General features: G+C 34.7%; 1 protein-coding gene across 2 annotated transcripts in view; it reads right to left on the bottom strand.

Annotated features, from left to right (window-relative positions):
* The window catches only part of LOC145671199 (uncharacterized), a 270,858-nt gene that overhangs the window by 13,932 nt on the left and 230,003 nt on the right, over positions 1 to 26,923 (bottom strand). For both annotated transcript variants that reach the window (XM_081740054.1, XM_081740053.1), the window contains exons 6-8: positions 16,098 to 16,170; positions 12,405 to 12,503; positions 11,218 to 11,298 (exon numbers count right to left, since the gene is read on the bottom strand). In XM_081740054.1, coding sequence (XP_081596180.1) covers positions 11,218 to 11,298; positions 12,405 to 12,503; positions 16,098 to 16,170 — 253 coding nt within the window. The remainder of the gene's footprint in view (positions 1 to 11,217; positions 11,299 to 12,404; positions 12,504 to 16,097; positions 16,171 to 26,923) is intronic.

The raw sequence follows: 26,923 nt of genomic DNA, 5'->3' as shown, positions 1-26,923 counted from the left end.
TATTGGGAATTTCCATGTTAATGTTGATATTGTATACTGTTGTCTTCCTAGTGTTAAAATGAAAAGCTTCATGACAGTATGTTCAGCATCACTTTAATAACTTTAGGTATGGTCACTGTACACCATCAATTTTTGTTTACAAAAAAAGGGGGGAAAACTCTTTCTTGGCTGCCTCGGAAACTGTGGATGAGGATTTACACAGACATTTGTCATTTTGTTCACTTCAATGAGATTTATCGATAATGTGACACATTTTTGAACACTTTTTTCTTCTTCAATTGAACACTTATAATACGTAATATACTAAATTCACATTATTTGCGTTTGACGAAAAAACAAACTGTTCAAAGATGGATCATATATCTATCAATAAACCCCACTGAACTGAATAAAATTAAATGAACGAGTGAAAATTCTTATGTGTACTTTTCGAGAAAGACTTAAAATCTAAAAATTGATCCAGTGCGACAACCAGGCCACGTATTAAAATGACAGCACACAGTATGGTTATGAGATATAGCCCAAAATTATGCGTAGTTTTCGAGAAAATCAAATTCTTATGCCGTTAAAAGTATCAAGATCGTGCCAGCCTGATGTAGTTGATAGTTTTGTATTCTGTGAGAAATTCATAATTTTTTTATGTTTATTATTTATTTTATGATCTGATATTTTCTCTATTAATACTGAAACCTACCACTTCCGGTTTTAGTAGAGATGCTAGAGAAAAAGGAAGAAAGAGTAAAAGAAAAGAGAAGAACGCGTGGAGATGGAATATACTCTTGGAACGCTTAACTGATTGCAGAAAGCAATTCGTCACTGTCTATTACCATTTTGTTCTAGATCGATTAATGTTAAAACTGGAAATGCTTGATTTCTCCCACTTCCGGCTTGAATGGAGGATTAAGAAAGACGATGGTACCTATTCTTAGAACGCTAAATGGATAATAAGAAACTGCTCCTCACTATCTTTTTAATTTTGCACATGTAGATCAATATTGAAACCGGAAGTTGTAGTGCGGGGGCTGAGTGGTAGAGCGTTCACCTCCGGTGCTTGGGGTCCCTAGTTCGATCCCAGCTCGCGCCGTATGGACTTTGTGGTGGACAAACACCATCCTCGTGGGTTTTCTCGGGAATCTCCAGTGCTTGGGGTCCCTAGTTCGATCCCAGCTCGCGCCGTGTGGACTTTGTGGTGGACAAACACCGTGCTCGTGAGTTTTCTCGGGGTACTCCCGTTTCCTCCCACTTTCTTCATTCCAGCGTTTCACTAATCTCTTCATCATCATCGTCTCCTTTAGCCTAACCGGCATAAGCGTGGGACGTAAAACTTAAAGATTTCATTTCATTTTCGGAAGTTGAAGTGTATTTTTATCACTTCCGGTTTTAGTACAGAGTTAAGGATGGACATGAAATATATTCTTGGGATGCTTAATCGACTGCAGGAAACCGCTTTTTACTGTACATTAGTGTTTTTGCTCTATACAGTGATTTGTGTTACCGACGAGACGAGAAATTTATCGTCTCGCTTCGATTCTCGTTAAGAGAACGAGGCAAGAAATATACTTGTAGATTCAAGACGAGACGAAGCGAGAAATTTCTCGAGGCTCATGTCAACACTAGTTTATCCAAGTTTTAGATCCCAAACTGTTTAAGTGTTATATGATTCACAGTATAAAAGCTATAAAGTAATAAAGAGATTCTATGAATAAAATAAAGACCATTTATCAACGTTTGAGATAAATTATTACATAATATACTACAATAATAAATATTGTTATATCACAGTCTTGGTGGACCTCTCGTAATGCGGAAGGATGCTGGTAAGTTCTTGATAAATTTAAGGAAAATCAAGGCATACATTTTGAACATGAATTTATAAAACGAGACGAGAAAATCTTGAAAATCGAAACAAAACTACGATAAATTTATAGAAATGGGGAAAAAATATTTCTCGTCTCGCCTCGTGGACAACACTAATAGTGACCAACGTTAAAACAGGAAATGGTTTATATCTACCACTTCCGGTATCACTTCTATCAACGAATTCGATTCCTAACTGTTAACCGTCAACATCCTGGCTAAAATTGAGAATGATTCATCAAATAGCTCCTGAGATTTCTTATTTCCCGGACGGACGGATATACGGACGAACAGGGTAAATATATAAAGGAGCTTTGATTGGTAAACCAAACTTTTTAAGAGGCCTCATCCCGGCGAAATTAAAATACCGCTAATTTTACAGTAATTATGTGATATCTTCAAATAGATAAAAGATAATCAAAATGTGGAACAAGAGCGCCCTAGCAAATATCATTTTACATGGGATAGCGTTATCACGACTCATTTATCTGCTTTCGATTTCGAGCCATTTTGAAAATCGGCATTTATTTTCGCGTTTCTAAACGGCTGAAAACGGAAAGCGACTAGGTGACTTGTGATAACAGTACCTCCGCAAAATAATATTATCTAGGGTGCTCTTGTTCCACATTTCAATTATCTTTTATCTATTTGAAGATATCACATAATTACTGTAAAATTAGCGGTATTTTAATTTCGCCGGGCTGAGACCTCTTAACAAAGCGGCAATATTCGCCCAGTTTAAAACAGTCTGGTTAAATAACACGAATTTGAAAAAAAATATATATTATTGAGTGCAGGGTTATTGAGTAAAATCAAAGTCATGACCTTGATTTTACTATTTCCGCATTATGATGTGTTTATACAAAGAGAAGAACTTACTTAATTTCATAAGCTGTAATTGGGATGATGATTTAACACTGATTTAGCATTAGTGATATAAGTATTTTTGATTCCTTTGAAAATAATTTCCTATGTATTTCTTTAAAAATAACTTACTAATTGTATTATATTTTTTTCTTTTAAGCAGCATCTTGATTCTGGCCATATTTTCTGGTCGATTTTGTTGAAGAACCTGATAGAATTTTGAGTTATATTGTTGGCAATGCATAAACTTAAGGTTTTCTTGTTTGCATTATTATGAACTTACAAATATATGGATTCAGTGTTAAAGTTCGGAGTGCACAAGGATATTTGAATTGAAATTAGTAGAGTCAGCATTAAAATTTCAGTAAAATAAAAACTGGGGCACGCGGAAATACATACATGGTAGGAACAAACCACGATTCGAGCAGGAATGCACTACACTAGCAGAAAAGAGAAAACAGTCAAAACTGCGTTAGCTACGAAATCCGAACGATATAACTACACAAAATTTCGTTGACATTAGCTGCGAAAACGCGATTTTTTGAAAACTAATATTAAGGAACCTGAAGATAGTAGTAATAAAAAAAAAAAAAAAAAAAAACTACAGCCAAAAACTAATATTCATGGACAAAGGAAAATACACATAGCAGAACCATATATTCCAGAGCCTACCCGAACAGAAGTTGAAATCGTTATACAGAAATTAAAGACACATAAATCTGCGGGTGTAGACGAAATTCTAGCTGACTTAATTTTAGTTGAAGGCGAAAAATTGTGGAACAAGACATACAAACTCATTCTCCTCATCTGGAACAAGCAGGAAGTGCCACAAAAGTGGAAAGAATCAATCATTGTTCCAATTCAAAAGAAAGGCGACAAAACTGATTGTAAATTGTCGAGGCATTTCTTTTCTGTCAACATCCCATAAATTCCTCTCCAATATTCTATTAGAAGATTGATTCCATACGTAGACGTACTTATTGGATATTATCAGTGCGGATTTAGAAGAAATCAATCAACTATCGACTAGATATGTACCATTCGACAAATACTTGAAAATAAATAGGAATACAATACCTCGGTACATCAACTATTTATTGATTTTAAAAAGGTCTCCTATGACTCAGGGGAGAAACTGTACAACATTCTTACAGAATTTGGAGTACCGAAAAAGCTACATAGATTAATTAAGATGGATTTATATTAATCCCATTTTCAATCTTGATTTCCGTTGAAGTAAAATAGTAATGGGTTACAATAGAGTATTTTTCACATGGATTCACTGTCGGGATTAAAGCCCAAGTAGGAAAATTCTTATCCACTAGTTTTCACGTCGTGAATGTCTGTAACAAAATGGTGGTCACCATTATTATTCAATTTTATCCTGGAGTACGCTATAAGAAAAATCAAAGATAGCAACCATGGTCTAGCGCTGAATGGTATTCATCAGGTTACGGCGTACGTGGAGTTGAGTTAATTTTGAGTTGAACGTCCCTTTCAGCAGCGAGGCTATATGAGACGGGACCTACTGAATAACGTAAAATCCGAACCACATGAGCTCCCGCCGGGAATTCTGTACAGGAAAACAAAGCTTAAAACGAATAAAACCATAATTCTGAGGGAAGAACGCAGACTGAATGTATTGGAGAATAACATCCTGAGACGAATATTCAGACCCAAGAGGAACGGGAATGGAGAAGGGCGAAGACTTCATAACGAGGAACTGCATAATTTATACCGTTTGTCGATCATGTTTAGTCATAAAGTATAGAGGCTTAGGGGCCGAGGTCATGTAGGCAGGATGGAAGAAATTAGGAACGCTTTCAAAGTTTTGACTGGAAATCTAATCGGGATGGATCTCGCAGAAATAGGAATACAAAGTAGAAACTGGATAAAGTTGGCTAAGGACAGAAGTCAATGGAGAGGTTCTCTGAACGCCGCATTGACCCTCCGAGTTCATTGCGCATAGAATTATTTAGGTAGTATACCCTATTCCAATGATAGATTCCATTTTCTCTTTGAACTTCGTATCCATACCGGAAGTAGTAGAAATGAACCGTTTTCAGTGTCAATTGATCACCATACCAACACGAATACATACACATCTCTCTCTCTATATCTATCTATCTATATACAAAAAAGAAATAGAAGCTATTTTATAAAATAGATTGAGCATCCAAAGAATACGTTCTATTTCCTTTATCTCTATACTAAAACGGTATGTATCACAAATCCACCACTTCCACTATCAATATTGATCCCCATCTTCATGAAGTAAAAACGATACCAAATACTAAGAAATGCTATGGATCAACTAAAGAATAGGTTTTAACTTCATCCCTCTACGATTTCTGGTTTCAACGCTGATCGTAATGAAAAAAATAAATAAATAGCTAAAAGTTGCTTTTTTAAAGTATGGAAATATGAAATGAAATCTTTTAGTTTAATGTTTCACAATTATGATCCTTTAGGCTAAGGGAGACTGCTGATCAAGGAAAGTCAATGATGATGGAAGACTCGGTGGAATGTCAATGTGCGAGGAAACGGGATTATCCCGAGTAAACCCATAGACACAATGTTGTCCACCACAAACTTACTTAGATGTGGATCGAACCATGGACCAGGCCCGTATCCAGGGGGGTCTAGGGGGCCGCCCCCCTAAATTTTTTCTGGCCCCCTAGAAGTTTTACAGTATGCTTGCAAAAGAACTGTAATATGGTGATGAATTATCATATGGTTGGATCGGGCCCCCCTAACTTCAGCCGCCCCCCTACATTTTTGGGCTGGCTACGGGCCTGCCATGGACCCCACGCACTAGAGGTAAGCGCTCTACCACTAAACCACCGTGCTCCCTTTTTTAAATATGGATTCAATGTCATGAGAAAAAGTTCTATTTTCCTATATTTCTAGAAAAGGCGGAAGTTCCACAAATCTGTTACAACTTCCAGTTTTAATCTTCATTTCCTTTAAGGCAAAAGTAGTAATGGGTAACAATAAATTATTTGTTACAAGCAGTGGTAGAAGTGAGACGGTATGCGGTGGTATGTCATACCGCCTCTGGTTTTTCAGTGATCAATAATACCGTCATTTAAGAGTAGATGCTAAATACCTTTAATAAATTCATTTTAAACACATTAATTGACGAATAGCTTTGCAAGTAAAAAAAATTATTATTTTTTTTAATATATAAATAATTTCTAAATTGACAACCCAGACATTTTTGTTACCATTTTCCTAGATTTTGTTTTTAAAATGACATATCTTCAAAGAAATTCATCTAGTTTATATATTGATGCCATATTTAATTTTCTTTCTTATGTATGTGTGTCGTCTTGCCTTAATGCATATAAATGTCGTGTTTTGAGTATGGACGGATTTAGGGGTTGTCTGCTGTGGATTTCCGGAGGTTTGGATTACCCCTCAGTCGAATAAGGGATCCGGGAAATTTTTCCACAGGAAATTGTTAATATAAAATTCTGGTTTTGAGCATTTTTGTCATATATTTGAGCATATAGGTATGTCTATAATAAACATAAGGGGGCATTTTTTAATTTTTTTTTTTTTTTTTTTTTTTTTTTTAGAAAGTTGTTGGTGGAGAGTCAATGTCTTTCCATGTCACCTCCCCCTTCCCGGACGGAACTACAGAAGAAGCTCTCCTATGGTTTTCTATCATTTTGTAAATAGAAATACAGTATTTTAGGCAACATACATTCACTGTATTGCAACATTTAGATAGCCGGTATGTCGAATCAAAATTGTATACTTCGAACACTGGTTATATGGATTCAGCGTCTTACGAACACGATCCGTTTTTGATTTAATTCCTCTACTGCAACCGGAAGTGATAGATTTACCTACTTCCTGTTTCAATACTAAACACCCGTAGTTCGGAAGTCTACCGTGATTTAACAATATAAAAGGAACTAACTTGTTCACGCACAAAACTGCCACTTGTTTATGAGCAGCGGAAAGAGTTCTACAAAACCAAAATAATGTTAGCTTGTTGATCAATATAATCAGAAAACTCGGTGTATGGGTCTCATGTTTATTTTGTTTAAAATATTCATTCATTATTCTTACTCATATATCCGTATCTTAGAGTTCAGTGGTTTTCGATGGGTATGTCGCGACACACTATTGTATCATGCAGTCCTTTATCATGAAGTATTTAATAATTAGTTAAAATCAATTTTGAGACAAACTGTACTAATCAATGCCAGCAACAATCCTCAGTATTACATAGAGTTACTGCTTTTAGAAACTTATAGGCTTAGACTATTATAATTTATATTATTAGACTTCCAAACCATATGCATAAGTGTCGAAAGTCTTATCAAACGGCTTTGTCCGTTCGTCCATCAATTTGTCACCAGGTATCAGAGAAAAACGGTGATAGATATCGAGATGCGGTTTTCTGCAATCGATTCAACACTCGAAGAATGGGTTTTATCTCCACCTGTTATTCTCTGTTCAAGCCAGAAGTGGTTCAAAATAGTCACTTCCGGTTTCAACGTTTATCGCCACAGAACGAAAACAGTAACAAATAGTAAGAAGCAGTTACCCGCAAAACATTCACCGTCTCAAGGCAACGTACCATGATTATCTCAAACACTCCACCAAAACAAGAAGTTGCTTAAATTTTCGGCTTCACTAATGATTTCCACAAAACAAGAACTGTAAGAGATATTGAGATGCGATGTTTTGCAATCGATTCATTATCCCACGAATAGATGCGATTTTCTCCACTAACTATCTATTCAAACCACAAGTGGTTCAAATAGTCTATTTCAGGTTCAAATTATCTGTTTCACCACTTATAGCCATAGAACAAAAATGGTAATAGATACCGGAAAATGGTCTTCTGTAATCGATTCAGTGTCTCAAGAGAGCATATTGTCACAACCTGCAACGCTCTTCCAAAACTGGAAGTGGTTGAAATTTACTATTACTTTCAGTTTCAATACTGCTTCCCTAGAGCAAAAACGGTAAGATCAGGGAGTAATCAGGGGGTGGGTGGGACATATCCTCCCGAAATTTTGATCAAGGACAAAAGTGGAAAGGAGTTAAAAGAGAAACTAAGGGAAGAGAAAGGAAAGGAAACAGAACACAAAATAATAATCATAATCAAGTGTACTCTTAGATTAAATATTACGATAGTGAGAGGTGGTTTCTTGCAAAAGATTCAGCGTCTCAAGGCAATATACCACGATTATCCCAAACTACCAAAACAAGAAGTTGCTCAAATTTCCGGTTTCATTAATGATTTCCACAAACAAAAACTGTAAGAAATATTGAAATGCAGTGTTTTGCAATCGATTCATTGCCCCACGAATAGGTTCGATCTTCTTCAACAACCGTTTACTTAAACAGGAAGTGGTTCAAATTAGCCACTTCTAGTTTCAACATTTATCACTATACAACAAAATATGAGATAGACACAAGCGGTTTTCTGCAAACGATTCAGAGAGTCTCAAAAGTACATAATAAACTAACCATTACAACCTACAACACTTTACAAAAACCGGAAATGTTTGACATTTACTATTTCCGGTTTCAATATTGATTTCCATATAGCAAAAACAATAAGATATATCAAGATGTAGTTTTTGTAATTGACTCATCTTCCCGAGACAAGATATCGCCTTCTCCATTAACCGTATTCAAACCAGAAGTGATTCAAATTAATGATTTCATTTTCAATATTTCTCGCAATAGAACAAAAATAATAAGAGGTAGCAACAAGCGGTTTTACGCAATCGATTCAGGGTTTCCCAAGTACATACCATCACAACCCACAATATTCTACAAAACGGGGAGTGGTTGAAATTTACTACTACTTCTGGTTTTAATGCTAGTTTCCGTAGAGCAACAACTGTACGAGATATCGAGATGAAATTTTTTGCAATGTATTCAGCTTCCCGAGGGTAGGTTCTATCTCCTTCCTTAATTGACTATCTATTCCATCTATTTAATCCGGAATTGATTCAAGTTAACGATTTTTTGTTTCTACTTTTATCGCCATAGGTCAAAAATAGTAAAAAATAATACAGAATGGCTTTTTGATACGAATTCAGCGTCCGAAAAACTGGTTCTATCTGTGATCTTATTAATCTATTGCAACCAGAAGTTACAGACGTACTACTTTAAGTTTGAATATCGAATTGCCATAATCTGGAAGTCTAGTTTCAATCTGTGAAACGAAACTCATTCGTTATTAGTAAAAAATCAAACAAGTATGACTCGATATCCTGGATGTTCAGTGTATATGTTGTCAGTCGGAAAAGGTAGTTCACTAAGAGAGGGTGTAACAAAATATAGTTTTTCTGGAGAAGAAAAAAACGAAATCATAGTGTGAACGTTTTAGTGGACACCCATCTTTGTATAACTGTAACAACTCGGAAACTAATAGGCTTAACGCTAGATACATATGCTGATAAGTCATTCTGTACTAAGTAATACAGCGTACAGAATTTTTTTTTTTTAAATGCCAAAAACGGACACCTACCCTTAGTGGACTAAGGTACGGAAGTATAACTATATTTACCCTTAAATTATAATCATCTGGAATTTCCAAATATGCATGAATGCGATGCATCAGTTGGGACTGTTCTTCAATTAAGTTTATAGCCCATTTATACGGTTTCTTTCCTCATTATTCAATATTACGTACAATTAACATTATGTAAATATAAAATTCAGAAACATGACATTTCCTTCATTTTAAAAGCATTTGCACATAAACTCGCTCACTGGACTTCCTCAGAAATATTGCAGAGTGTAGAGCGTAGCAATAAGCATATATATATTTTAAACAATTACAAACTTCCAATACAGCTGTAACAGCCAATATACGAAGTAAAAGTACAAAATATTATATTACACACTCTCACGCCATGCTTTCTTATTACGAACAGAAGAAATATCAAGTTAGACATGCAGCCAACATACCTCAATGGAGAGACCTGGGGTGACTTTCAACACTATTATTTCTCAGTTTTCCTGATACATTGTCAGCACTGTTACTTTCAGAAAACATGTGCCGGAGTGCACTCCACAACTACGTATTAACAAAGCCTATACTACTTGCCATATATTTTTCTGAGGTACGTGCGACAAGACATTCAATTGTCACTTATCTGCTCAAGGTTGGCAGTTAAAGGTACAAGATACCACCTAATTTCTAAATAAAAAATAAATCAATAGCTTCAGCACGAGAGCTTTAGGACACTTGTAAAGTAGCAATATTAAAATGTTTATTTATTGTATTCTGTAATTATTTATCTCCCACTGCTGGTTCTATTCTAGTACGTATTAGGCGAATTAGATGACATATTAGGCGATTGTGAAGGCCCCAGAAGCAACGGTATCCGTCGTTCCTCGCAGAAAGTTTATATATTCTAATACATCCACGTCGCTGAGCATTGTCCTGCCAAAATATGGCATCCGAACTTCTCTGAAAGACGGATACAACTTCGGCCTTTCGAATCTCTATGATGCAGTAATTACTGTTGAAACTGCCGTCAATGTGCAGCAGCCAACATATGTTATACCGAATGGCGCCTTACACAATCACAGCCGTTTGGCCACTGAACAATGCGTAAACGCTGAACAATGTTTACTATTAGATTGTCTTCACCTCAACAGCGTCTAATGCATATGCACCATCACTGTATGATGGGTTAAAGAGGAATTACTCGAAAATGCGACCGTCTGGCACTTGTACGTCAGAAACGGTTTTCATGAACTCACTGAACATGATTTAACCCGCAGACAGGAATGTCAGTGCAACATTCAGCTGATGAGTCCACCCAGTTACCTACTGCACCGTCGATCTTAACACTGTGAACGACAATGTATGGTTCATTACGGCCAAACGGATATCTGTCATCCCATAGTGCTGGTGTGGTTACATTGCGTGGTGCACTGCCCAGTCGTTGTTAATACGGAGGTTCTCTTCTAGCCGTTGTTTCCACATATGCGATATGTGAAACCGCCCTTCCGTATGCCGACCAAGTTGTCTGTCTCTTTCGAACGCAGCTGTTCGTCTATTAATGTCGCCAAGTCAAGTTTACCCACGCTCCACTATCTGAGTGTTGTGTAAATCATCCTCTCACGTTAACAATTAGCGAACCGAACAGATCGTATTGCTGAGCCCGTACATGCGTCAAATTGTAATCATTCGCATATCACCGTGAAGTTAGAATTAAGTAAGTTTGAATACATTTCCGCCATTCCTTCTTGATGTTGCAATTTTCATAAACAGCAATGTATTCTATATTTAGAAACTTTTGTACAGAAATGGAGAGAAAACATAACGTACAGTCGCAGTTTTCTTTTCCGTAATTTCACATTGAAAAGTACGAAGAGTGAGAATTTTAAAGGAAAATCTATTTTTATTTGAACGAGAAAAAAAATTAATGAATGAAGTTGTCAAAAGCTTATCTACATCCTTACCGTCAGTAACAAAAATAGAAAATATTTTGTGTTGAAACTTACCCTTTTCCACATGAAACAATACGCTACGTCCATTAGTGTGAAGTCCTCTGGTAGGCACTCATCTTGATAAATAATGTCCACCTAAAGAAGAAAACAGAAACCATGTTACGCAAGCTCCTAGTTAATTATCAGATGATACAGAAATCGTACATTATTTGATCTCGCATTTTCATTCATTTGAACTGTAACTAACCTACAGGGTATATTTCAAATATAAAGGGGAAAACCGTGAACGAATGTTTAATTTAAGTGATGCTTTGTCCTAGTAACTTAAAGCACTAAGTTACAAACAGTTTAGGAATCAAGGCAGCAACATTATTTACAAACTATTTCTCATTCACTCAGTTTTATCAAACTTGGTCAATCCTAACATTTGAAAACTAAGGAAAACGTTAGGTTACATTTAGTGTTAACCACAAGGCGAGACGAGATATAAGGTTTTCTTGTGTCATCTCGTAAATTTTTTTTTGAAAAGATCTCGTGTCGTCTCGATTATCGAAAAGATTTTCTCGTCTCGTCTTGTCTCGTTTTGTAAATTTATGTACAAAATTTATGCCCTGATTTAAAAGAAATCTAGAAGTTATCAGAATCATCCCGAGTCGTGAGATGTGCACGAAGTGTTTGATATAACAATATTTAAACCATACTTATTAGCGGAGTATATTGCGCACGTTTAAACATTGGTGTCATTGTTATACAATCACTATTTTTATATTATGAATCATGTAACACTAACAGCTAAAACAGTGTATGAGAACTAAGATTTGGATGAACTAACGTTGTCCACGAGACTCGTGAATTTCTCGTCTTGTCTCGAAACGAGACGAGAATTGTATTGTTTCGTCTCAAATTTGAAAAAATACTTCTCGTTTCGATTGGTTGTAAGACATTTCTCATCTCGTGGGCAACACTGGTTTACTTTCATTGGGCTCACTACTTGCTAATTACATCCTTGTTTTGAAATATTATTAGGTTGTCAATACAAAGCTACAAACAACTACGAATTGTATCATTTTAAAACAGATGTACTGAAAGCAGATTTACTTTTGTTCATTTTCCCGTGGTTTCTCGTTCGGTAACTGCTCACTGAACTATGGGTGGGATTCACGGTCAATTTTCTAACTACTCAAGAAAGAAAGAGAGAAAGAAAAACTCTCTCTTCCGTTGTAGGTCGAATTTGTCCTTACCTTGTAGTCTGGTGTAAGGCCGTACTTCATGCGTACAAATTTCATCAGCAGTTTCATCGTAACCGCCGCTGGACACTGTAAATATCGTCTATTTGGAACCTGCGGAAAAAAGAAAAAAAAATCAACACTACATCATAAGACAATAATGTTTATACCATTGGACCCAGTATAGTTCCATTGATAAGTATGCTTCATCTATTGACGGAATATCGTCATAACAGTATCTATTTTGTATCTTTGAGGCAAAAATAAAAGGCGACTGGAAAATATATTTTATTTAAAGTAATTTATATTCAGGCGAATTATGTTTTACTATAGTTGCGTAGTTGCGTAGCAGCCACTTCAAGCACAATCTCTTAAGAGATATCTTCAGTTCTGACAAAATGCGAATTCCCGTTTCCTTTTCATACATGCAACAGTTATTGAGGGAAATATTGTTTTTTCAGGATGAAAAAAAATGTTTTTTTTTAATTACCTCTCCTTTTATAATGCAAATCGTAAACAATTCATTATCATTGTTTAATAAAAAGTATCAGTATTAAATGTAAATTACTACAGTCATTTACAATAATTACACAGAGTTCCAAATGGGGTTGAATTTATTCTTTCTTTATCCAATTTCAACCCTAAACAACGTCATTTTTAAGAGTCAAAGGAAACATATCAGGGTTAATTAAAATCGGACAACTTTTAACTGACAATTACAAATTTGTATGTAAACTTTCAAACTGGCATTGGATTCATCTGATTTAACTGATTTCATTGCAAATAATAGAAATTATTCTTGAATCTTAAAGGAAACACAAACACTGTGTCTCATATAAATCGGAAAGGTTTAACTGTCGCGGACTTTATTTGTTTATTAATTATTTTTATTTGATGGAGTGGTGAATACACCCATATTTTTAAGCGACTACAAACCCAGGAGTAGTTAGTTCTTAAGCATCAAACTGAGTTTCATGGAAATCCCAAAATTTTTACGGACGTTTTAGTGAAATATGATTTTCTAGAGACAGAAGATTCAACTCTTTAACTTTGCCCGATTTTAACCTCAAGCAGTGTGGTCAATTCGTAAGACAATGAAAATACGAATTACAAATAAGTTATACAATATCGGTCGAAAGTTTAACACCACATTGGGTCTGAATGAGCCTCTACTGTAGAACTTGTCTTTTAGCACATTGATTTTGCAGCCGTATATCACAGGTACACCTGTCCAAAGCATAAAATCTGACGACAGTTGGATCACAGTCTGAAAGATATTGCGGATTAATATGTCTAATTATAATTCTTACAATAAACACACACAAAAAGGCATTTTGTAATAGACATTGCATAATGTAAACAAAGAACTAAAAGACGAGACAGTATTTTGGATTTATCTGAAAGATATACACATAGAAGGACAATGCAGTGATATGAATTTGAAAGAATGACAAGTTGTAAATGTTTTGCAGTTCTTTCTGGCTTGTTGATATGCTATGTTTAAGAAGACAAACGTAACAATACTTTGAAAAGTGTTTGCGACAGCCGTAGGAGCATTTATGAAGTGCTCGTTGTTGCCATTCTAACGAGCGATAATTAATCATAGGAAGCTTTCGAAAATACTTTTCAATATGTAGTTACTTTTGTCTTTTTAAATGTTAACATATCAACAAACTTGAAAGAACTAAAAATCATTTACACCTTGTTATCCTTCAAATTTATGTCACTACATTGTCCCCTAATGTGAATTCTTTCAAATAAAACCAAAATACTGTCTCATCTTCTAGTCCTTTGTTCACATTATGCAATATCTATTACAAAATCCCTTTTTTGGACTTCATTTTAAGAATTATAATTGGACATAATATAATCTGCAGTATCTCGGAGATCGCATGCGATCTAACTGTGGACCGTAGTACCTGTGATACACGAGTGCAAAGTTAATGCACCGGAACAGAAGATCCACAGTGGAGGCTCACTCAAATCAGAGGTAGTCTTAAACTTTCGACCAGTACTGTATTTTAAAATTAGTAACATAGTCTCGTGCAGACATTTTCAATTATATACAAAATATGTGACATCTATATAGAACTGTCAGTATGTTGGAAATTCGATGTAGTATTTCCTTCAATTTTTTACAAAATATAATACTAGTTACGCAATCTGTTTTTTTTTAACAACTGTTGTTTTCTTATGATTTGTACCGAAACTACAGACCAAAAACTTTTTTTCGCTTATTGTTTCATCAAATTCATTCATTTGGGATTACTATTTAAATCAGAGTGAATTCAGTCAATACACCATGATTAATGCCTCGTTTTATTCCTTCGCACAGTCATTTTGAGAAAGCAGCGGTCACTCAGTAATCGAGCATTCACCTGCCTCGTTTTATTCCTTCGCACAGTCATTTTGAGAAAGCAGCGGTCACTCAGTAATCGAGCATTCACCTCTGGTGCGTGGAGCCCCTGGTTCAATTCCAGCTTTCGTCAAGTGGGTTTTGTGGTGGCCAAACACCGTGTGTGTGGATTTATCTAGAGTTCTCCCGTTTCCTCTCACTTCCCTTGTTGCATCATTTCATTATAATTAGCACCGTCTTCCTTAGTCTCAGAGCATAGGTAATCATGGGAAGTTAAATACTTAGTTACTTTGAAGGGGCGCGGTGGCTCAGTGGTAGAGCGTTCACCTCCCGTGCTTGTGGTCCCTGGTTCGATCCCAGCGCGCGCCGTGTGGACTTTGCGATGGACAAACACCGCGCTCGTGGGTTTTCTCGGGGTTCTCCCGTTTCCTCCCACTTTCTTCATTCCACCATTTCATTCATCTCTCATTATCACAGTCTCCTTTAGCCTAACCGGCATAACCGTGGGACGTAAAACTTAAAGATTTAATTTCATTTTCTTGGTTACTTTAAAAATATTCTTTCAATTAGTTGGATCTAGTGAGATGATTAATCTGCATTTAAGAAAGTGAAATAATATACATAAATATATTAATCAATCAAAATAAGTACATCTACTGCATAAAATAGTTTACACTGGGAAAACAGCGTCTTTGATGTCACAGATATTTCAATGCATTTATTATCTGTATCTTATGAGTCAACATTCTACATATATACTTATTCAGACCAATGTGTTTCTGGTGTAAAATTAGCTTAACTTCGTACATAGCCAATATTTTAGCAACAGTGCAAGGCAGTCTCATTATGTGTTCACAGTATTGTAAGAAAAACGGAAAGGAGGGCGCCGCATTTTTGAATTTCACAACTGTCACAGAATACACAGTCAAAACATATTGGTTAAAGGATGTCAGTTTGGAGATATTAGCATTCCAAACCAGCTACATGTGCGCAAATGAAATAACGGTTGCAAATATTTTTTTCCTAATTGTAATCACCTTCCCTTATCCTTCTACTGATTTGAAACCACTAAACACATCTTAACCAACTACAAAATATCTAAACTAGTTTTTAAATTTGATTACTTTCAACTTAACTCATTTAGATTTTCTTCTTCGGGCTTCCATAAATAAATAAATAAATAAAAGATTTATATTCCATCACTCTTGATTACGTTTCAAATGGAAAGCCACGAAGTTTCCACCCTTACAAATGTGTGTAAGCGGAGAAAGAGAGGCCAAATATAAGCTTGTTATAAAATTTAAAAAATCGTAATGCCATACATTTCACATTCTATAGGAAAAAAAACTTACTTGGCTTTGTATATGGTCTACAGTCTCATTCGTTTCCTCTTGACCGTCACTATTAGACTCGTCAGACGCTTCGCTACAAAGAAAGAAAAAAAGCTAAAATAGTTCTCATAACTACATAATAAAAGTCAAAAAATATGGAATATAACTTGATTTTTTGACAACAGATTGGTTTATTTCTCTCGTGTGTACTCTGGCAAAATATTCCTGACTGGGCAGTTTCTATTAGCAAGAAGGAATGAAACACGGAAATGTAAAAGGTAGTATAATCTCGTCGATATATGAAACTTCTACAACTGGAAATAGAACCTGTTGAAATGTTGCTACAAAATGACAAACGTTTATTAAATAATGCTTGGAGTTAAACTTTTAATTAATAAAATCCATTAAAAATTAAGAACTTTATTAATACATCTAATCAGAAAGTTGTGTACTGACACTCACGCAGATATAAAGCTTTTTTTTTTTTTTTTTTTAAGTTTATTTCTTTGAGCGACCTATTAGTAACGTAAGACATCACAAATATTGTAAGATAACAACAAGATGTTTCACATACACATTTATGTTTCTATTTAAAAATTAACTGTGATAAAGCGTAACTGATCAATACGAGTTTTTGAATTACAAAATCTGAGACACAATCTTCACAACATATCAATGTTGTGACCTCACAAGAGAACATTTTGCTTGTTTTTTACGAGAAGTTTCTCGTGGTTGAAGAGTACGCATTCTTGCCTTTGGTATGGGGGACCAGGTTTCAAATTTTGAGAGAACGATACGTGGTTAAAATAGCACTTTAAGATGTAAGTCTCTCAGTCTTGGCATTCGAAACGAACGCTGATTTCAAACAAATCAAATGTACTTTTAACACTAGTATCAGAGGGGAAAATCTCTACGCCACTGAGAAATAGGTGTTGACTGTGAAAGTTAATACTGAATGAACTACAAGTTATTATATGTTTTGAAAGCTACCAGTTTAGTCGGAAAAAAAAAGGACAAGCAATTCCGAAATTCCAACTATATTGCGCATTTGTTTTATGTACTGGATAAAACATAAAGGAAAGAGGATAGGTGTCCTGTCAATGTCATGACAGGGCTATGAGGCAATTTTCGAAAAGAGAGGACAATTCAGTTAAAAGTGTTGGAAATACAAGTGAAATTAAAACAATTATTTCATTCACTTGAAACATTTCCTGCACCATATCTTCGTTTACCGATCCCTTCGGAATCAACTAAATGTTCGGCCATTCTGACAGTTTTCCTAAGTTTGTTTCCTTAGCCTCGCTAGCTGAATGTTGAGTTTCAATATAAGGAATGGTTGATTATCCTTCAAAATCGCTTTCAATAAAACTGTGCATGAAACTGTCAGTAAATAAATAAATAAAAGAAAGGTCACTAGCATTGCTGGTGTAGTACTTCCATTAGAAAAAATCCTGAATACTGCGATAAATACATCATAGTATTACTATTACAACTATTGTCTATTTTTAATTGGGTGTTATGAAGTATCGGAAGATTTTATATAGGGTATAATGATCACTTACGATCTACGCAATGTCGTAGTAGAAGAATAAGTATTTATTGTTGGGTCAGACCACGCAAGATTTATAGTAAACACTGTTTTTTGAGTATCTTTGTCAGATTATTTTTATTCTAACATTTCACGGATTTCATTATCATTGAGTATTTATATTTCTTTTCACTAAAGCATACAAAAATGGATAGTTATATTCTTTAGTATTATATTATTTCATATAGCAGTGTAGGTTCTAGCCCACTTGCTGTAACAAAGCAGGGGAGCTACTAAGTCAGTAGAGAGACGATAGATGGCCAATTCTTTTTCCCAGTAGCTTTGGAAGATATATACACAAGTGGAAATTACGAAAACGGAGTGGTCTCAAAAAACTAAAAATACGCATACAAGAACTGAGTTTGAGTTCATTACTTGAATATTTATTTGCAATTCAATTTCATATTTTTCCAATATAAAGGAATTATTAGTTTCCATAGTACAGAAAGCCATTCCTTGTATTAATGTTATTAAAATTACTCGAATCAGTTTTCCTCTAATTATTATTATTCGGATATTTATTAATAAATCTTTCGAACCATTATTACTTCATGCGAATTTTATAGCATTAATTTGAATTTCCAGAACAATAATATATTGTTTGCATTATATTTCAAAACAGTCCATAGACCTAAGTGCATACAATGTCCTTGTATTTCTGAAACAATCACTTCACTTTTTTCTGAAAATACTGCAAGATAAAGCTTTCGAATGGAAAATTTTTAGTATTTGCAAAACATTATCTTTTAAAATAGCTATATAAGAAATTACTCATTGATGCGTAGTAGTGCGAGTGCCTACGTGTAAAATAAATGAGTATTATTTAATTTGTTTCCCATTATACGAAAACTGCGAAAATACATTTTGAAAACAAAATGTATAGCCAGCACGAATATCGCAAATAACATTATTATGTCCACATAACGCAAAGTGCACTTATGAATATTGCGTAATATCTTTTGCATCAAGTGAATAACATTTTAATGTGTAAGACATAAATTAAAGAGTAGAATACGTGCAAACGCGACAACTGAAATCGCCGTTTCATAGGATCATTAACCGCGATGCTAATGGTACAGGAGAATTCAAGTGTTTGTTTGGACTGCAAGTGATACTTCATTGCCTGTATGGAGAGTTAATGTTCTTTCAAGGTCGACATGGTACAAGTTCGTTTTATTTACACCTTCTTTTGCATGGAGTCTGCCGCTATGTTAGTGCTATATAAAACGTGTTTTCATACTTCATCAACTTGCAGTTTTAAACGTTTATTACTGTAGAATAAACTGTGTACAAAGTGAAAATGATGTCACCCCTTGTGTTATCTGGAAGACACATGGAAAGAGGTCATGGAAGTTCAATATTATAGCAGTCATCTTTGAAAAGTACAGGAGCCAAGAGGACCGACTCTTCGGGACATTTGTGTCTCTTTAGTACTATCCTTTCATTTATGGTAGAATGCTTAAATATTAAAATATTGCAAGGATGCGAATTTGGATATTATGAAAGAAAAATAAACTTGGATTAATAAAAACTATTAACATAATTTACCCAAAGAATTTGGTTTGATTAAATAGTGCTTCGAGACAGTTAGTTTATTTTTAAACTAGGAAGGTTCGCTTCAGTCTGTTTCCATACATAAATCGGTAAAGAGTGAAATAAAACTTTCACATACAAACGCAAAATAATTATTAATTAATGTGATGTAAGAACTTACACAGTAGACCTAATAATATTACAAAGGCAGTTCACTTTCATGCAAATGTATTGACTGTACAAGATATAGTATAAAATTCTATTTATAAAAGAAACATGTCAGTGCGTCACGGCAATTCTCAATAGTTAACAATAACGCTGATAGTTGTCGTTAGCTGCGCTGCCTCTTGTATAACGTCAATAGGTGTTACTAGTTGCAAACTATTTGCAGATTTAAAACTTTTGTGACGATTAAACTTAAGAATTGTATTGTTTCACAACAAACATATTTAGATTTGAACGCTAGTATCTGTGTACGCAAGTTGGTTGGCAAACAACTAGAGCGTTAAATGTAAACAACTAGAGCGTTAAATAAGCATTAGTTTAATCTATGGCTATTTAACAATATAAGATATAACCTATAATAATATAAGATATAGCGACTTCGAACAGGGCTATGTTCCCTGCGCCTGTAACACCCTAAACCTTTACGCTATTTACTTGCCTCTGTTCGCCATAATTTCAACACTTTCCTATGGTTTACGATAGATATCCCCCTTGCTTAATTATGATAGATATCACCTTACTTAAGCATACGTTCTACGATAGAGAACCCTCTGTGATACTACTAAAAATGTAAAGCCTCAAATATAATAAATTCTTAAAGCATTAGGATACATATGTACATGCATAGTCATTGTATGTATCTGTACATATTCTACGTTTGTAATAATAATAATAGTAATAATAATAATAATGAGCTGAGACGAAACTCACTTTACTGTAGGTAACTTGAAAACGTACAAAAGTTTCAATTTCCCCCCAAAATGCTAAGATTTTAACTTAAACACTGACAATATGAAATATAAAATCTCTAAAATTGCATATTCTCCATACGATTATTATTGTTCTTCGAATAATTTTGGAATTGTTGAATCGTTTACTAACGCAGAAAGATCATAATGTCATAGTATCAAAAATCGTATTAGAATCAGTTCACTCGACGTTAGTAGTGAAAAAAAAAAAAAAAACTAGAAGTGGAAAAGCACTGTGCTGGGCAGTATATGCATATCTTATCTTCAAGACAAGTTACCTGAATGGAAATTCATTATTTTCTTTTTTAAAATACTGTACCTGTATCCAGCAAGTAGTGTTACGAGACAAGACGAGACGAGAAGTAAATGTTTATCGTCTTGTCTTGTAGATTTTTGTAGAAGTCTCATTTTGAATTTTTGTTTCTCGTCTTATCTTGAGCCTCAGAAAGCTTTTCTGATCTCTTCTATTTTTTATATATTGTTTTGTATTATAAAAATTATGGGCGATTTTTCTTCTTAATTTCATCTAGAAGTTATCAGAATCCTCCTGTGTCACGAGAAGTCCATGAAGGATGTGATATAACAACACTTAAACCATATTTATTATTGAAGTATTGTATAATGACTTGCGTATCTCTAAACGTTGTCAAATGTTCTTCATTATATCCGTACAATCACTTTAGCAATTTTTTAGTTTGTTATACTAAGACTAAAGTATGTACGACTATAGGCCTACTTAATTATGTAAGACTAAAACAGTATTTGTATTTCAGATCAAAGACTTGGGTAAATTAATGTTACCTCACGAGACTCAAGAAATGTCTCTTATCGAAGAAAGCTGTCGTGTTTCAATTTCAACACGTACTTCTCGTTCCGACTCTAGTCTCAAAACCGAAACGAAAAATGTCTCGTCGTAGGCAACACTAACAAGAACACACTGTTCTTTGCATTAAATACGAAAGAAAATATATGCATGTACAGTATATTTGGATTGCTGTCAATGCATTCCGTTTGTTTATCCACATCAAACATATCTAAACTAAAACAACAAAATTAATGCATTAATACAGCAAAGTATAATCAAAAGTCCGTTAACATATTGGTCCGTTAACATTGCGTTTGATGCATTTAGTGTTCTGAGGAAATAACGACAGAAGATGGAGAGAAAAACTTCAGAACTCTGTCAAAACTTTGAATAGCTTTTTCTCGTAGGCAATACCAACTTGTTTACGCTTCTATTGGTATTCTGGCTATAAATTTTAACTACACCCCTGATGTCAGGTTGACCTACAAAACTGTAAACCAATTACGGACTCTCACCACTGTCCTCTCATAATGGCTCCTAATATCCATTTATCATCCTCTTTTCTTCCGTCTGAGGCGGCTTTCTTCCCTCATTCAATGGAATACTGTAAATCATGTTCGCTTCCTCAAAAATAGCTTATTATGCGGTTGTTTAAACGTGGCTGAAATACTCTTAGATAACTTTGGCTCAATTTTGCCAATCTACTTTACCACGATATTTTTCTTCTTTTTGAGCCTTTCGTAGTTATTTGGCATGTTTAAAATATAAGTTTAAAATACTGGCACGTTAGGACACACATACACGTGATGCATTACTTTCATTACGCATATAATCAAAAACTGGCGAATTCAGCGCCTTCAAGAGTTCGGAGTGAATTGCAGTAAAAATGTGTAAACTTTTAACACGAGATACAATGTTTTTCATTGATAATAATAAAATAATTCTTAAATTAGAAATGTACATATTCGATGTTTTTACATCTATTGAATAACGATATAATTAATCTTTCGGTGCACATTGCTTTCTATAAATTCTGGGGAAATATTAAATTTCAATAGCATTTTCTTGATTAAAAAAATAAATACTAATCATTCACATGAAAAGTAGCTCTATATATCATATGCGATCGACGAAACCCACCAGATCTTGATCAAATTTGGCATTGTGAAAGGCCTTGACGGGTTTAATATAGAAAAGAAAAACATATTATGATGTATATGCATTTGATTTTCAAGTTATGACACATCAAAGCTGGGTTTTGGACTTAATGATTTTTTTTTTAAATCTACTTGTTATTTAGAACAAAAAAATATACAAAATCGACCTGTTATTAAATGTTAATTTGGTGAATATGAAAGTAAATTATATGGTTGATTAGCTATTGTAAATGTTAGTATCTTGGATTAACAATAAAGTGTTACATGTACTAAGAAAGAAAATAACAAAAATGAAGTATTATTTCCACAATACAGAAAACTTACTAGTAGTTTAGTATGATTTGCAAAAATTAAATAAAACAGTAAGTATCTATGTATTACGTCATCATTGATATACATGTTCAACGTTATTGTAGAAAATGCTTCACCTTACCAAGACGAGACAATAAATTTCTCGAGTCATGTGGGTACACTAGTTCATCCAAGTCTTGATCTCAAACAATGTTTCAGTGTTACACGTTTCATAGTATGAAAACTATAAATTGATAAAGGGATTATAAGAATATAACGAAGAGAACATACAACTGTTTAAAGATACTGAAGTCATTACACAATTTACTCCAAAAATAAATATGGTTTAAATGTTGTTATATCGAAATCTCGTAGACAACTCGCGATGTGAAAGGATTCTGATAACTTCTAGATGAAATTAAGAAAACAATCAGGGCATAAAATCTGTAGATGAGAAAACTTTCCTAGAATCGAGACGAGAAAATATTATGTCTCGCCTCGTATGCAACACTGATTTTTATTAATGAAAAAGAGCTGAGAGTTAACAAACATTCCTCTTTTCAACTGGAATCCCCTGCAAGGTATTTAATTGATCCTAAAGTGTTACATGTGCTGCTTCTACCGAAAAAACTTGTGATACTCCGTTGCATCATTATCATCAACACTGAAGAGTCGATCTCGGCAAAATTATATGTTCCATGCAAAAAGATCTCTTGCTGATTTATTTGATCTGACGCAAGAATTACCTTCTTTACTACCATCCTCCTTAAAATGCTATATTCTCAGTCGTTTCTTCCTCCTTCTCCGCTATATTTTGTAAAGACATCAACAGAAGATAGTAGAATATTTCACACTATATGGAACTGTAAAATATGGTATTCTATTTTATTGTTGATTGTATCTAGTGATGAGCAAATGCAAGATCAAGACCAAGACCAATGCAAGACCAAGGCTCTGAAAATTTATCGGTTCTGTAACTATCATTGTTCCTTCGTCCTAATGACCAATGCTTTCGTCTTTTAAACATTTACTTCCATCCGGTGATCGAATTGGAAATCAATTACTATCAGTATGCTCGTGTGTTTCAAAACAACACTGACAACGTTTGGGAGGTGACTCCTGACACCAAAATAGGAGTAAAAGTATACCTGGGCGCACAAATACTTCCTTTCGGAGTTATAGGCTGCCGAAAACATAAAAAAATGAACTTTAAAGATCCAAAGCTCCAATACTATGTTTTTGAGTCCTTAAACAAATCAATCCTTCTCATTCCCCCCCCCCCCGCAGAATACAACAGCAAATCCGACCGGTTAGTTCTTTAGTCTACAAGGATTATGGACTGACTATAGATGTTCATTGTTGCTTGCAATTCAAATGCATAATATTTAAGTTAATTGTTGGTTCTAAAGTAAGGAAAATTGATGTTATCAGGATTTCTCTCAGACGCCACTGTTGTGTCACTCACAAGATTAAAAATAGGCGTGAAAATAGAAAGCGCTCGGTACACCAGTTTGGTGTTGAGGAGGGAAGTGAACTTTGCAAAGTGCTATACAATTCTAACGAGCAAAAAAGAAAGAAGAAATGAAAGAAAGGAATGACAAAAATTTAAAAGTTTAGTTGGACATTATTTCAATACAGATTTCCTTTTACTTATTTATTTTTACAGTTGATATGAATTTTGACATTTTAATTTATTAATGCCACCCCATACCCACTTACACAGTCTCAATTCAACCACTACTTTTATCCCTATTTTTCTTAGCTGTAGCATTGCAGGTTGATTACCCTAGTAGCAAAATCGATTGGCCCAACGTTGGGAAAATGGTGGCGATGCGACATACCAACGATGGCCCAACATCAGATTTGGCCATTTTGGCAACCATTTACCAACCAAAAGAGCGGTTCCCAACATTCAGCCAACGCTAAAGTAATGTATTTCTTGGTTGAGAAAACAGTCAATTTTAGTATCGTTGCGTGAAGGTCGGGAGAATAGTTGGTTGCCCAAGCATACATTTAACCAATTTGGGCCTACTTAAGTTTTTCCGCTATAGGCTCGCACCGACGACCATCACCCACCGTTTTGACCAAATCCCACTCAATCCCCAACCAACTAGGGTACATAGATCATTTCCTCACATTTGTTCTAAAGAAATAAACGCAATGAATAGAATAGTGAGGAAAAAATCCTTTGAATTATAATTCACCGTGCGTTTACTGCGTTTTCTGGTTTAGTAAGCATCACTGAAATACAATAAAGTTTACTCAACAATAAAACAGTATGATCAAATCAGTTTGTTTCATATATATTGTATATAAGGCTTTCAAATCCGTGATACTGAAAATACTTTTTACCATTATTTAGAAAATTTTAAACAAAATTGCGAGTTCACAGCAACACATTTGAAGATACCTGACCTTGGTAGCATTTCAATCGACCATGATTTATGGCGTGATATTTCAGATGAAAATATTAAACTTAATGACAAGTATTTTAAGCGAAGGAGAAAAACGAAGCAAGGCTCAAAAAAAGTATAAGAAGCAAGGTTGCATGCAATTCACGAACACGAGAGCTAAAGTTGTCTGGAAATTATTAATCCTGCGTGCTTGACTGGTTCACGTGTCAAACAGTGACGAACGACTGACTACCGCTTCCACCACATCGCTGTAGCTAAACAACTTCGTTGTGTGTGGTACCGCATAAACGTGTGAACAGGCACATGACACACCATGTACGCTTAGCTGCAGCACATTAATCAACGCCTATTCTATTAAACGTTATGCGTCATTTTTTTGTTCCCTTGTGTTGCATATGATACCAATGTTGCATGTAGTTTCTTCTTTTCTTTTCTGTTCTAGTTGGCATGGTCAATTATAATGACAACGCCAGGAGAGTAAGGGGCGAGCCCTCCGAGGAGTACGCCTGCTTTAGATGCACCCAGAACGTATATCGTAATGTAGGCCAAGCAACATTAAACTACCCTTTTCAGTGAAAAACAAACAAGAAAAAAACTGCTCCTCCTCCCAAGAAACGAAACTGGCGTCGTTTCTGGTCAGGTGGAATTAGATTTTTTATAAGCCCTTGATAACCTGTCTGTACTTTTCTCTTTGAAGTCCACATGATTATTAACAAAGATATATCTTTTATTTCCTTCTTTTTTCTCTAATCTGTATTGTAATACATTCAAAGATTGTGCAGACAAGACGAGAGATTTCTCATCTTTACCTTGATTCTGGTCTTCAAAACGAAACGATAAGACATTTTAAAATTCGAGATGAGACCGAAATTTTAAGAGTCCCGAGTTCACGTAAGTTTTAAGTTTCAAACTATGTTTTAGCATTTCATGATTCATAGATTAAAACTAGTATAAACTGATAAATAACTGACAGCTCTAATAATTGTAGATAGAATGAAAGAAAATCTATCAACATTTGTAAAGGTCATTTCCTAAATCTACGACGTTCGTTTTGAGCAAATGGTGAGATAGCGCTTGTAACAAGTTCTTCGTGTTTCTTGCTATCTGAACGACATAAAATGAGTGGAGAAAGGGGTCTTTATATTTCATATTTACCCAAAACATTTACCTTGTTAAAATCAGTTACTACTAGTTATGATGTGCTGTGAAGGAGATTTGTGTTCATTTGGGTATGAACATTGATTAAGGAACGTGGGTGCTAATTGTTCAACAGTTGAAGACTCGCTGTAGAAAACAATATAAGTGCCAAAAACAATAGTTACTGTAACAGTAGAGACAAGAGATTGTGCGCAAGCGTCACAAACAGAAAATACTATTGCTTAGAAATACAACCTAGCATACAACGAAGTATGAAAACCTAACTAAGCATAAACGTATTAAAAAAATAAGTTAAACAATTTCAAGGTGGCACTTACATTGTTTTCTACAGCGAGTATTCAGTTATCCCCCTGATTGCATTTGGATTTCCCATTACTACGAGTAAGTGCAAAATTCTACCAAGGTTACTCCCAAAGGTCAAGTGTATAAATATACAAAACAAAACGAGAAAAACTTGTTGAGAGTCAAGATAGGACAAGATTTCTATAAAATTTAGGTACTTGACGATTTCATTTTTCGTCACGTCTCGTCTCGTGGGCATATATCCGTTCAGGGGTCTGACATATACCCATTCAACGGAGCAGAACCCCATTTTAAACTTTACGGGATCCCTCACTACTACGAAGTACGAACATTTAGTGATGAATGAATATAGGAAATTGTTTCTCCTTTAAAACGATTCTAATAGTTTATTAACATTTTATAAATGTCTTTAAGATGACTCATCATTATATTTTATCTCGGAAATATGGAGAAGTTTTTATTTATTTATTTTAACAGAGAACAGATTTCCATTTAAATGTTCATTCCAATGCTATAGCAATTACAACTGAACGATAACGAGCTTTCTCGTGGTTGTTTGGCTAGCGTATTCATCTTCGTAGGAGACGTAGGAGACCAGGTTCGACCTCTGGTACGAACTCACGT

Source organism: Thermobia domestica, chromosome 15, assembly GCF_964235325.1.
Source record: "Thermobia domestica chromosome 15, izTheDome1.hap1.1, whole genome shotgun sequence".
In the NCBI taxonomy this organism is placed as follows: domain Eukaryota; kingdom Metazoa; phylum Arthropoda; class Insecta; order Zygentoma; family Lepismatidae; genus Thermobia; species Thermobia domestica.
The sequence above is the reverse complement of the archived record's forward strand: the minus strand, read 5'-3'. Positions and strand labels throughout refer to the sequence as shown.